This window comes from Macrobrachium nipponense, chromosome 10 (assembly GCF_015104395.2).
Source record: "Macrobrachium nipponense isolate FS-2020 chromosome 10, ASM1510439v2, whole genome shotgun sequence".
Classification (NCBI taxonomy): domain Eukaryota; kingdom Metazoa; phylum Arthropoda; class Malacostraca; order Decapoda; family Palaemonidae; genus Macrobrachium; species Macrobrachium nipponense.
In genome coordinates, this window is record NC_087204.1 from 55,465,250 (window position 1) to 55,477,749 (window position 12,500).

The 12,500-nt window shown below is 37.0% G+C and overlaps 1 protein-coding gene across 1 annotated transcript in view; it reads right to left on the reverse strand.

Moving 5' to 3' along the window:
- Positions 1–12,500, reverse strand: part of LOC135224160 (prolyl 4-hydroxylase subunit alpha-1-like) — a 142,881-nt gene that overhangs the window by 95,788 nt on the left and 34,593 nt on the right. Inside the window, exon 6 of the mRNA XM_064263037.1 lies at positions 4,993–5,075. Within this exon, the coding sequence (XP_064119107.1) occupies positions 4,993–5,075 (83 nt within the window). The remainder of the gene's footprint in view (positions 1–4,992; positions 5,076–12,500) is intronic.

Here is a 12,500-nt window from a genome sequence, read left to right on the forward strand (position 1 = left end):
AGTATCCTTCAAGGTGTGGCTAGCCTATGGCGACTCCTCCTCTCTGTAGAGTGAAAATCGCCCTTATGGCTAATCTGGTAGTATCAGTTTGTATATTAAGCCTTCTTTTGACTATGGTGTTCTTTGTAAAATCAGTTTGCCTCAGTAAAGGGTCCGAATAGGACCGAAAGTACTCGGCTATCTCGCTTTTTCATTTTTTTCCTTCGTGGCAAAAGAAACTTTATTTATACATAGCATCATGTTTTATATACTTCGTGATCAAGTTATTCATATATATATATAGATATATATATATATATATATATATATATATATATATATATATGTATACATGTATATAATATACATATATATATATAATATAAAAAGATATATATATAATATATATATATATATATATATGGATACATGTATATATAATATATATATAATATATATATAGATATATATATATATATATATATATGTATATATATATATAATGTATAATATACGTAATATATATATATATATATATATATAATATATATATATATATATAAACATATATATATGGGACTGGTTCGCGTGATTACCGTCACAAATATACAAAATTAAGCATTAGGTAAACAGTAATACTACGTTTCCACATGGTAAAGAAAGAATGTTCTTCCTGAAAAATCTGCAAACTTGTACATGATTATTTTGGCACGATTTTATATCCCTGTCCTCTATAGATTTAGCTACTGCGATAAAATGGTAACACTGGAACAGACGCTTTACCCTCCAAGGATTTATTTGACAGGTCTTATCTTGCAAAAGTGTTGCAACTTGCCATTTTGCAACTAGTAAGATACTGTCGATGGGAAAATACAATTCACTGAAAATATATATTTTATTTAAATAACAAAACAGTGACATAATCTAGATATCTATCATTATTATCATACAGATAATGACAGAAATTGTCTGTACGCACAGTATATATATAAAAAGAAAGAGTCCACAACCATCCTGCTGTCAAATTTGTCCTTGTTTTTGTACTGAATTTTATCCCAGGATTTCCCAGAGATGTGCAAAAATATCCTGGGATTATTAATCCTTGAAAATTGTCCGGGATCCCTAATGCCAGGCCCTCGTTCTCAACGAGCGACAGGGCCTCGCGCTCGTCCGAGAGGCAATCCTTCGGGCTTACGAGCTTACCCCAGACCGGTGGAGGCAGAAGTGGAGGAGAATGCCTAAGGAGGCTAACCAAACCTGGACGGAGTGGGTGGCCAAGAAGACACCAGCACTCCAGAGATGGACAAAGGCCTCCAAGGCAATATCCGTTGAGGAAGTCTTAGAACTCAACTGGATAACTTCCTGTCCCATGCTCCCTCTGATCTTGCCACCCACTTGGTGGACAAAGCCCCTAAAACCATTCTGGAGTGCTGTAAATGGGCGGGACACCTATGACACCCACTGTCCACTGCAGAGTTCTTTAAAGAAGAAGATTCACCCCACTCTCCCTCTCCCTCTCAGCCTACCCAGTGCACAAATAACCCTCCACAGAAGCCCATGTGTGGGCGTTGCAATAAACGACATTCCCGAACAACAAGAATAACGGCCACAAGAACCAAAACAAGAGGCCAAAGCACAATTTCAGCAAGAGTAATTGTGACTCATGCAGAGTGCATGGGCACACCACTGCAAAGTCTGGATGCCCCAAGAAAGCTGCTGTTACTGTCATTGCACTGGCAGGAACGAATCCTTCTGCTCTAGGCACTCCAGCTCAAGGCCCTATATTTGTTACACCTCTCAGAGGTTGCTATCCTGCCCGCCAAGTCAGAATTTTATGACACTGGTGCGCAGATATCCATCATTTAAGAGGATAAAATTCCTTACGGAGTGCAGCTTGATAGGCACTAATTCATCATGATAGAGAGCCTCAACCATGTTAAAATGTTCTTGCCTACTGTTCAGTTGAGAGTCACACAACCTCACCGCTCTAAGATATGTACTATGGCAGTAGCTACCTATATTCCAGGAGGCTATGACATCCTGCTAGGACAAGATTGTAAGTCTCCTCCTACCTTTTCACAGTCTCAGGGCCCCCGCCTTACATAGCTTCAGACCAATTCTACGGTCCTCTAAGATCTGCCTCTACACAGCCAGTGCCACTTGAAGGTACCATGGTGCCATGCTCTGCCCATCGTGGACATTGAGCCATGTTCCAGTCCTCTCACTATGCCAGGAACGGCCTCAATGCAAGTGCCAAAGCAAGACTAGAGTCTCCCTCACGGAACTCCCAGTCCACGTTGCTTTTCCTCCTCTGGCATGGCACCGCTACCAATGTCGGCAGTCAAGAATGAGCCAATTCCAACAGGAATACTCCAGGACATTCATGACCGTAGCAGACGCTCCACCAACATTGTGGCCATGCAAGCTGGCCCTACTTGTGAGCCCATAATGAACACAGTTACCTTCTCCCCTGACCCCCCATCAGTAGCTAACCAGTCCCAGAGTAAGGATTCTGCCGAATACAATTTGGCTGAAGAACTCAAAGAACTGAGCTAAGCAGCATTTGGCATGGGGACGAGTGCCAGTGCCCCAGTTGTCGCAGCAGCTGAAGCTAATGCCACTCAGGCATCTTCAACGGACTTGAATCTCTCAAGAACCAGAAATCAAGATAGTAAAGTACTGGTTTAGTTGGTAGTCACTTTTGTCTCGTTCTGCATTTATTTCTTTATTTTCTATGTTTGTGCTTGTGTGATCGTTCATAGTGATCCCTTGTCATCTCCTCACAGCTGAGCCCTTGTTCTATAAAGCTAATCTAATTTAAGCGCTGTGGTTCCCTTGTCTGTGATTTAATAGTGCTCATTGCTTGATTGAACTCACGGTATTAGCATTGCTAAGAAACTTTCCTAATGGAGATAATGCAATTCGGTGTCTGTTTCACACCCTCCCATTCAATACAATAAAGTTGTGAACGTGCCCTTTGAGGGAATTCTGAGAATGTAGGATTTATGTTAAAGCAAGTCCAAATATTTGTAGGAGCTTTTTACACATGACCGCAACAAATTTAATTAATTTAAGTCCTATGGGATCAGATTCCTCAGAGGGGAGAGAAAGAGAATTACTTCATTGCGAAATGATTTTTGCTAGTTCATGACTTAAGTTGGTGGGGGTATTATATATTTTCCCCATCTTGCCATTTAGTAACAAACTTCACTAAAGAAAAAGACCTTTCTCTCTCTTCTGTGAGTGTCCAATCTACATTCTCCTTTTTTCTGTTTTCTTTCTGCCACCTGCCCACTCTTTACTGAAAATGATACACTGGCCCCCAAAATCCAAAAATTCATCAGAAGCTGCCGGAGGGCAAAAGGGAGCTAATAAAAGGGATCAACGGGAGAAACTCTCCCTCTGTCAAGTGAGAGTGCCACGCATCTGTGGGGGCCCCCCCTCTTGTCCCCTGCCCTTGTGTTCGCGTGCTGCTTATCAGGACATTGAAGTGGATCCCCTTCCTTCCTAGCACCTAATCAGAAGTGGAACCAGAAAGCGGAACCAGAAATCAAGCCGGTAAAGTACGGATTTAGTTAGTAGTCACTTTTGTATTTATTTCTTTAACTCCTATCCCTGTGCTTGTGCAATCATTGATAGTGATCCCTTGTCATCTCCCCACAGCTGAGCCCTTGCTCTATAAAGCTAATCTAATTTAAGCACTCTGGTTCCCTTGTCTGTGATTTAATAGTGCTCATTGCTTGATTGAACTCACGGTATTTGCATTGCCAAGAAAACTTTCCTAAGGGAGATAACGTAATTCGATGTCTGCGTTTCACACCCTCCCATTCAGCACAATAAAGTTCTGTGAAGTAATTCAGTCCTTTTGCACCCTTTGAGGGAATTCTGAGAATGTAGGATTTATATTAAAGCAAGTCTGAATATTTGGCAGCATCACCGCATGTGTACAATCCTTTGTATGTTGCACATGTGTTTATAGAGCTTTAGTTTAAAATTTACTATATTTACATTTAAATTATGTGTAAGTGGTTCCATAATATTAATGGAAAGGTGGTTTGAAATCAAGGTCCCACTGAACACGTGGCTGGGTAATAGACACAGAGATATGAACTGCGCAAAGTGGGTTATTTAAATGCAAGTGTCGTATCCAAGGGTTCCCAATTTCCCTCTCACAACCAGGCACGATATTTGTCTGCAAAGAGATTGCATTCTTGCATCAATACTAAGGCAATGGATACATGGGAAACTGTTACACATTACTTGCTCTTAGCATTGCATATCAAAGCTCACCCAAGGAGGGCATAGAATGGCTGGGAGTTTATACAGAAAGGAATAGTACGTTGCTTGATTAACTGGGGGATGTTCAATATCATTACTAGCATCACAAGGGGAATTAATCACAACATTGAAAAATTGGGGAGTGAGAAGCTGAGCCAAGAAGGAAGGGAAGTCACCTTGGAAGACTGAAACAAAATACAGACAAGAGGCGAAAACGATTCACTGACTGCATAAGAAATTACTCTCACAGTACCTGGAAATACATGGTCTTGTTGTCTTCTCATCTGCTGATTGATCTGTGCACTATGGATGGTAAAAGAACAAGTGTGGGATCCCAGAGGAGCAGGGGAGCAAAAGGGGGGGGAAGTGGTGTTCTGCAGGTGAGAGGTGTCTGAGCTATAGGACAGGTCAAGGAATGACAGCGAGCTGCTGTGGCCTCATCCTTTTAAAATCTCGGCCTAGAGGTGCTCCTCCCCAATTTGGGACACCTGTGGAGACCAATTCCAAGGCAGCCAATAGGAATACAGATGATTTAGAGAGAACAAAAGCTTTCAGTTCATAGGGGCAACTCGAGAATGTGAAATTCTATATAAAGGGGTATTACTTTTACTTGGTCCTGGCTTAAAATCCTGAACAATATATATATATATTGTGTATGTATGTATATGTTTGTGCATGTGTGTTATAATAATATATAATGATAGGTCTCGAAGTACTTCAGATTCAATTACTTACCAGGTTTGAAGCTAAATGGATCAGGTGGTTGAGGTGGCGCAGGAGTTTTGAACGCTTAGAAGGCGTCATGTCGTCTGTTGTTTCTGTAATGCCCACAAGATAGACACTTGAGGATGGTACATGGTGGTATATTATACAAGAGAATAGATACAGTGTAGTGTTGATTTGAACAGAAATTCTGTGGCAGCACCAAGTAAATATTTCTGACATATCTGTTATGCGAGAAAATTTTAAATTAACAATCTCACCCAGATTTAATGATGAAATGAGACCAGGCAGAAGAAAAATGCAGCTACACGAGAACAAGTGGAGGGAAAATTAAACTCCGCAACTAAGAGAGCTCCAAAAAGTTGAGAAATAATGATTCTGTAACAGAAAAGCATAAGAAGTAGGGCAAATCTTTGTCTGTTTGTTAATGGTCCAGTTGGAAAACAAAAGAAAATCAGCCTTCTAGGAAGCGAGAATGTCGATACTTCGCAAATGTGTTTTTGAAAATTTATGAAAAAATGTACTTTTTAAACAAGTGAAACTAAGAAAAAAAAACCTTTCTCCCAGAAACCCAACAGAGAGAGAGAGGAGAGAAGAGAGAGAGAGAGAGAGAGAGAGAGAGAGAGAGAGAGAGAGAGAAACGATGTTGACATTTTACCCTGGCTGACACTGGAACAGCGGCAAATTTTTGTGCAGCTTTCCTATTGTTTCGTAGACTGCTAAATACGAGTCAAGAACAACATGACTACTGGTAGTGAGAAAATAATCATTGCCAGCAAAAGTTTCGGGAACCTTAGGACGCCAGCAGTTCACTGGACATCTTGAAAGTGCAATGTCCTTCCAGAAAATTAGTCAGCCCTTTGGAAAAATCACTCCTCTAAAACGGTATAATGCTCTATGATACATGGTCTGTGAAACAGAAAAATATGAATATGCAATACGAACATTGGAAGTACATTGAGTTTAAAAGAAAACTGAAATGGCCAAGTGCTGAAGACGATGTTTTGGAATGGGTGAAAAGCTGTCTCATAAATAGAACTTGAAGGTACAAATCGAAAACAATAAATCTGCCTTAAAATGTCTAAGACGACGAAGACTACAATGTAGTGTCCTGGGATCATCACTGCTTGGCCTATATATTATCAAATTATCCAGGAAATCTCAATGTTGTGACCAAAATATGAAGCATAAGGTAGGACAACAAACAATGGATAAACGGTAACAGTCTGAAACTAAATGCAGATAAAAGGAATATGAAAACGTAGTCTTAAAAGAAAAGAAATGAATATATAGATGCAAATAGTAAAAACACGGGAAAACTTAAGAACACTATATATGGCAGGTCAAAATATTAAATGAAGTGAAAATAGGACACAATTGCCGAATAGGCGTATTTTTTTTATAGAGAAATATAAAAATATGAATCCGTTGATAATGCTTGAATACAAGTACGTAATCACAAGGCAACAGTCTCTGTAATGTTATATGAAAATATGTTACTGAAGAAGTTACAATGTTTAATTAATAAAGCAGCCAAATTAATAGTCATCTTTATTGAGCATTATTGGCTACATATTAAAGCAAAAATTCAATATAAAATGTTTTTGACGCATATGACGGGTACTGCGATCAAGAATCATACAGGGAAATATTTGAAAGGCCTCCTAGAAAAGTATACATTTCCAAAAGCGTAAGAAGACGGGGGAGCACGGACAAATACAGATCAGCGGAACCAAGGTGCAAATTAAGGAAGAATCTCTGAATGCACAGCACCCAGACTGTTCAGTAGGTGTTCCCACGAACTAAAACGATAGTTAAACGGAGATTCTGGTTACAGGTAGTTAAAGCGCGGGACAACCAGTCATTTGTGAAAACTAGGAGCTTAGCAGAAACAACAAACGGGACCCGTGCGGTGCCTGTGGGATGGGCACCTTGGGATGGGCCACACAGGCCCCAAAATACCACCTTGGATAATAATGATGGTGATCTCTGGAGAAAAGGAAACGAGAGCGATTTAATTAACATTTACCGTCGGTCGGTGACGCTCTTCGTCTTTTTATCGAACTCAGGTATTTGTAATTAGAATCGATATCCAACCCACCCTGCCATGTTAACAAAGTCGAACGTTTGCAGCACGTAGCCATATTATGAATAATTATCACATCACCGTGAGATACTACAATGCAAACACTTCGCTGGCGCTCAAAGTTTTCCAAAAGTAAACACAAACGAACATTTCATATAATAAAAGAATATATTATAGTGTACAAAAATAAAGGTTCCACACCAAATTTGACGTGGATATTATTTCCCTTCAGTAGATCCTTTAAGTGATTACATGTCAGGTTTCTTGATGGCTTCTTTATCGTCATTATTACCTTCGTCATCAAAATTGTAGCGGATACCGAACATTTAATAAGCAAAAAAGTAACCTAGGAATATTGTTTTTCCGTTCCCAATTTTTTGTTAATGATGACGCTAAAATTGAACGCGTATGCGATAAAAAGAATTTTTGACCAATTTTTTAAACCGTCACTAACATATATTTCCTGCTGATTAGGAAACCTTTATAACTTAGGTAAAGGTAATCACATTAAAAGAGAAACGAATGACTTTAGCCACAAATTTGTTTCTTGGCAATTTTAAGCTGTGTTTATATGGGAAACTTACTATTAACATAGCATCTCTAAAATAGAAATCAATGTGCTTGAATTGAAATTCAAAATCTACCTATCCGGAATCTCTCTATCTAGATGTCCCACCCAGACGCGCTCACACGCACACACATATATACACAGAAACGCGCACATAAAACATGCAGACACTTGCAGTAGATGCACTACATTACACAGGCCTACGATATGAAGCATCCCCACCCGCGACTTGTTTTCCTGTTGTTAAAGAGACCTACAGGAAGCAGACATAAAACAGCCGCCATAACCTCTCAGGACAATAAATACCCTGTCTTCAAAACCGTGGGTCAAGTCAGTGGGAAAATTATAAGCCTGCGAAAGCCCTGGATTTTCTGCACCATGTCCAGAATGACTTGAAGTTAGTCGGAATTGCAGTGCAATATTCTAGTATACTCAAGGCTTGCAAGCATAAATTCGCGGTCAATCACTCAAGACACGTCTAGCTTTTTTTACAAAAGCTTGACGTGTCTGAGTTTTGTCGTCACAATTTTATCGCCTCAGACCATGGCATCTCGGTGGCCATGCTCAGACTGACTGGGTGGTGGCAGTTTACGTCGTCATTTTGGGATAAGGTTCACAATTTAACATCCTTTCCCACTGGCGTTCAAGAGCTAAGCCTATCATAATGCCGACGGCTTCTGGCTTTCCTGGCGGCCACCTTCTTAGCACAGACTCAAAGCAAGTTTGACTAACTTCACTATACGAACGACCAGCGGCATAACAAACGTGTTATTATCATGGGTAGTGCACGCACACACACACACACACACGCATAAACGTGTGTGTGTATATATACATATAGATATATAATATAATAATTATATATAATATACATATATATATATATTTTATAATGTAATTTTTGTCCATCTTACAAGGTGGATGGACTAAGTCACCGTCTATCGTTTGTTCCTAAACATGCATCAGTTCGAATCCTGCGAGGGACGATGCGCCCATTAGTTATAATTTCTTTTGTGTAGAGTTATTCTTAAGGTAGAGAGAATTGGATAGTAAACGATATATACATATATATATATATATATATATATATATATATATATATATATATATATATATATATTGTGTATGCGTGCGTATGTAATTTTGTCACTTGACGCCCTGGCCGGCCTAAGCTCAAGGCCCGATAGAAACAAAGTATAATTTTTCTTATTTATAATGACACAAGAATAAATACTGTGTCAACGTAAACATCAAGCATGAAGGGACCAGCCATTACCGCAATAGCAAGAGCCAAGACTGCTAAGACAAAGAAGAACCAAACTACAACCCTGAAGGAAATGAATCATTTAGACAAATAGTGCTTATTCCAGAAATCATAATAATAATAATAATAATAATAATAATAATAATAATAATAATAATAATGATATAGAAATGTGGATGCTTCGATGAAGAGTCAGTCACCAGGCCTACCGTGTTCGTTTCAGTTTTGGGTAATATCAACATCAAGTCATTGATTGTGATCTTGAGCTTTTATCCTTTGATGTTAATTATGTTAGTGATCTGTGATGGCAATAACAGACATGCAGTCTTTTTGCGAGCCGCTGACTCCCCCTTAAAATCGGTCAGTTCAAATATGCGATATGGTTTCCATAGAAACGAGATACCAAATCTTTCTTGGTATGCACGTGGGTAAACAACGAGGTCCCACCTTCTGGGTGCCGACACCAAAATCCGATCCACTTCCCTAGATACATATTTTGTTTACCCTACGAAGAGCGACGGACAAACAGACGCACACATTTGAGGGCAATATACTCGACTCCCACCAGTTTCGTTATTAGAGAGAGATGCCATCACCATGAGTGAAAAAGGAGGCCGAGTGCTTGCGTCGGTGCCTTTGTCTTTGACATGACAAGTTACTGAACCTTGCAACATACTTTCACTTATATGGTACAATAGCAACAGCTGGTACAGGTTTCCAAAAGCCATACTGAGATATCAAGCAAAATAAGTCAATTAGTAAATGGTGCTTCTTTTTATTTTAATTACTTTAGCTTTTCAGATGCAGCGAATCATTTTTCTTCCTTAAATTCATATGCATATTTGTTGAATGGGGTCTGCTCAGAGATTTCATCGCAATGGGACATTTACTCGATAAGTTGTACAGCTTTCCTCCGTGGTTCTTTTTTTTTTTTTTTTTTTTTTTTTTTTTTTTTTTTTTTTTTTTTTTTTTTTTTTTTTTTTTTTTGTTTTTTTTTTTTTTTTTTTTTTTTTTTTTAGAAATTAAAATGGAATTCTCTGTCATCTTACGAGAACACCTTAGGTGACATCTATAAAAAAAAACATGGGCAAATATAGTAAGAAATTATGGAGGAGTAATGACTTACAAGTTTTGATTTGGGTGGGAGTTTTAAGGGAAATACCATAGGCAATAAATACCAAGATACAAAAAGAGCAAATCTTTTATAAATGAGATTATATGATTCAAGCAGAAACAGGTCTCACCAAAAAAATAAATAAATAAATAAAAAGTTACAATTTTGTACAGATTTTAGTTGCAAAATGAGTTGGCTCAAAGCAACCAGAGAGAGCATGAATTAAAGCGTCAATATTATGGAAAAGTTGACCATCTTTCCTAAGAGTCATCTGCCAAGTTAAAAACAAGAAAAAAAAGAAGACGATTCGTTTTATATATTCTCTTAGTCTGTATTTATTTCATTTCATGCAAATGGGCTGGTGAGAACGGCAGTAGGTTACCATTGGGACCACAGGGCACAGAAGTACGTAATTATTAAGTTCCTTGTCATTAAATTGTAATAGTCTTATCTTTATATGTAATTACTATTGCCAAAGTGACATTGGTACTTATAGTATGTCCAAAGAGATATGCGTGTTAATATAAATAAATAAATAAAATAAACGACTATATATACACTTATATATAATATATATATAGATATTATTAGATATATAGATATATATATATTATATAATATTAGTATGTCGCCAGGGATATGCGTGAATTTATTATAAATAAATAAATAAATGAGTATATATATATACCCATATATATACTATATATAGATAGATATATATATATATATAATATATATATATATATATGTCTTCCTTTTTCACGAAGATAGAATGTGAGGTTGTAGTCCACAGGGGAAAAGAAAAGCTGAAATTCCATTTAGCTCAAAAGTTTCGGCCCCCACTGGCCCTTATCGAGAGTGGTTATTAACGTTAATAACCAGCTCTCGGTAAGGGCCAGTGGGGGCCGAAACTGTTGAGCTAAAAGGAATTTCAGCTTTTCTTTTCCCCTGTGGACTACAACCTCACACACACACACACACACACACACACACACACACACACACATATATATATATATATATATATATATATATATATATATATATATATGTATATAATATATATATATATATAATATATAAATAAAATACTTTTATGCTGTTGCATTCTCGCAATGCATACCTTCACCTCAGTAACTATAAAATGTTGCAAAAGTGTTTGCAATGTTTTCGGATTCAGTATTAGTTTGCTTAGATTTAATATGATCACTTATGTATGTTGAGAATTCACAAAAACATAATTTAAAGTAAAGGAATAACATAGAATGCAAACAGAGATTTCACCATTTTTCTGTAAAGTTGCATTATGTTTTGTAAGATCGTTCTATAAGAATTCTGCATAAACGTTTCACATACGTTTGAAACCTTTCATTTCATCTTAGTAATAAACTATTCTCTTCTATTAAAACTATTTAACATTACTGATAAATTAACTCTCATATCTATCGATTTGTTAAAAGAGAATTTGTTGTCTCGTAAGTACCTTATATTTGAAGTGGAAAGATTTGTGACGTCACTCACAGATATGACTACATTTATTTCATTCGAGAAAATTCTATAATCATATATTTTATTTTAAGAGACTTTTATTGTCTTAAATTTTGTAATAATAAATGTTATTTATTTACTGTTGTGAAAGAGAATTATTAAGATGATAGTGGTGCTCAGGCACTTTGGGACCGAGATTTCTTGTCCAGTTTCCATACTACGTGAGCAATTTTTGTTCATTCCGATATCAAAAGACCATTCGCGTTTGTTGGTCCCTCCTTCTCTCTCTCTCTCTCTCTCCTCTCTCTCTCTCTCTCTCTCTCTCATATGAGAGAATTTTGATTTTCACATTAACGTAAAGATTTTGTACTTAGTGGTTGGTCATTCGTAACTTATATGTTTATTTAATTCTTAAGTGTTTATTTGTGGAATCTGAACAGACGTCGTAAAAATATATAACAGGTTCCTCACGTGCAAGTGTTTATCGGTGATTTCGAAAAAGGCCTCCTAAAACTGGAACACCAAGGTAAGAGTTTTTTTTATAAGTTCAGTGCACTAAACTTAAAACATAAAAAGTATTTGAAATACTGAAAATACTTAGGTCATTCCAGGGGAAAATTTTACCATTTTTTCACATTCTAGTGTTGGTGAACTTATTTTTGTGTGCATCTATCCATTTTTCTAATTAAAGTGATTTTTCGTGTATTCATTCATTTATCTTATTAAAGTGTTTTTTCTTATATAGCCTATATGTGTTCTGTGTGATTAATGTTTTCTTAGTATTTTTGCAATTTTGGTATTTTCCACATTTTTCAGTGTTTACATTTACATTTACAATTTTATTAAATCAAGTGTTTTCGTTAGTTAATCATTACAAATTTAACTGATGTTTAACACTTGTGAATTACTTTACATTTACTTAGAATTCTTTTCAAGTTTTATTGTTGTTTAACACTTATGAATTAATTTTCAAATCTGAATTGTTACTTAACACCTTGAA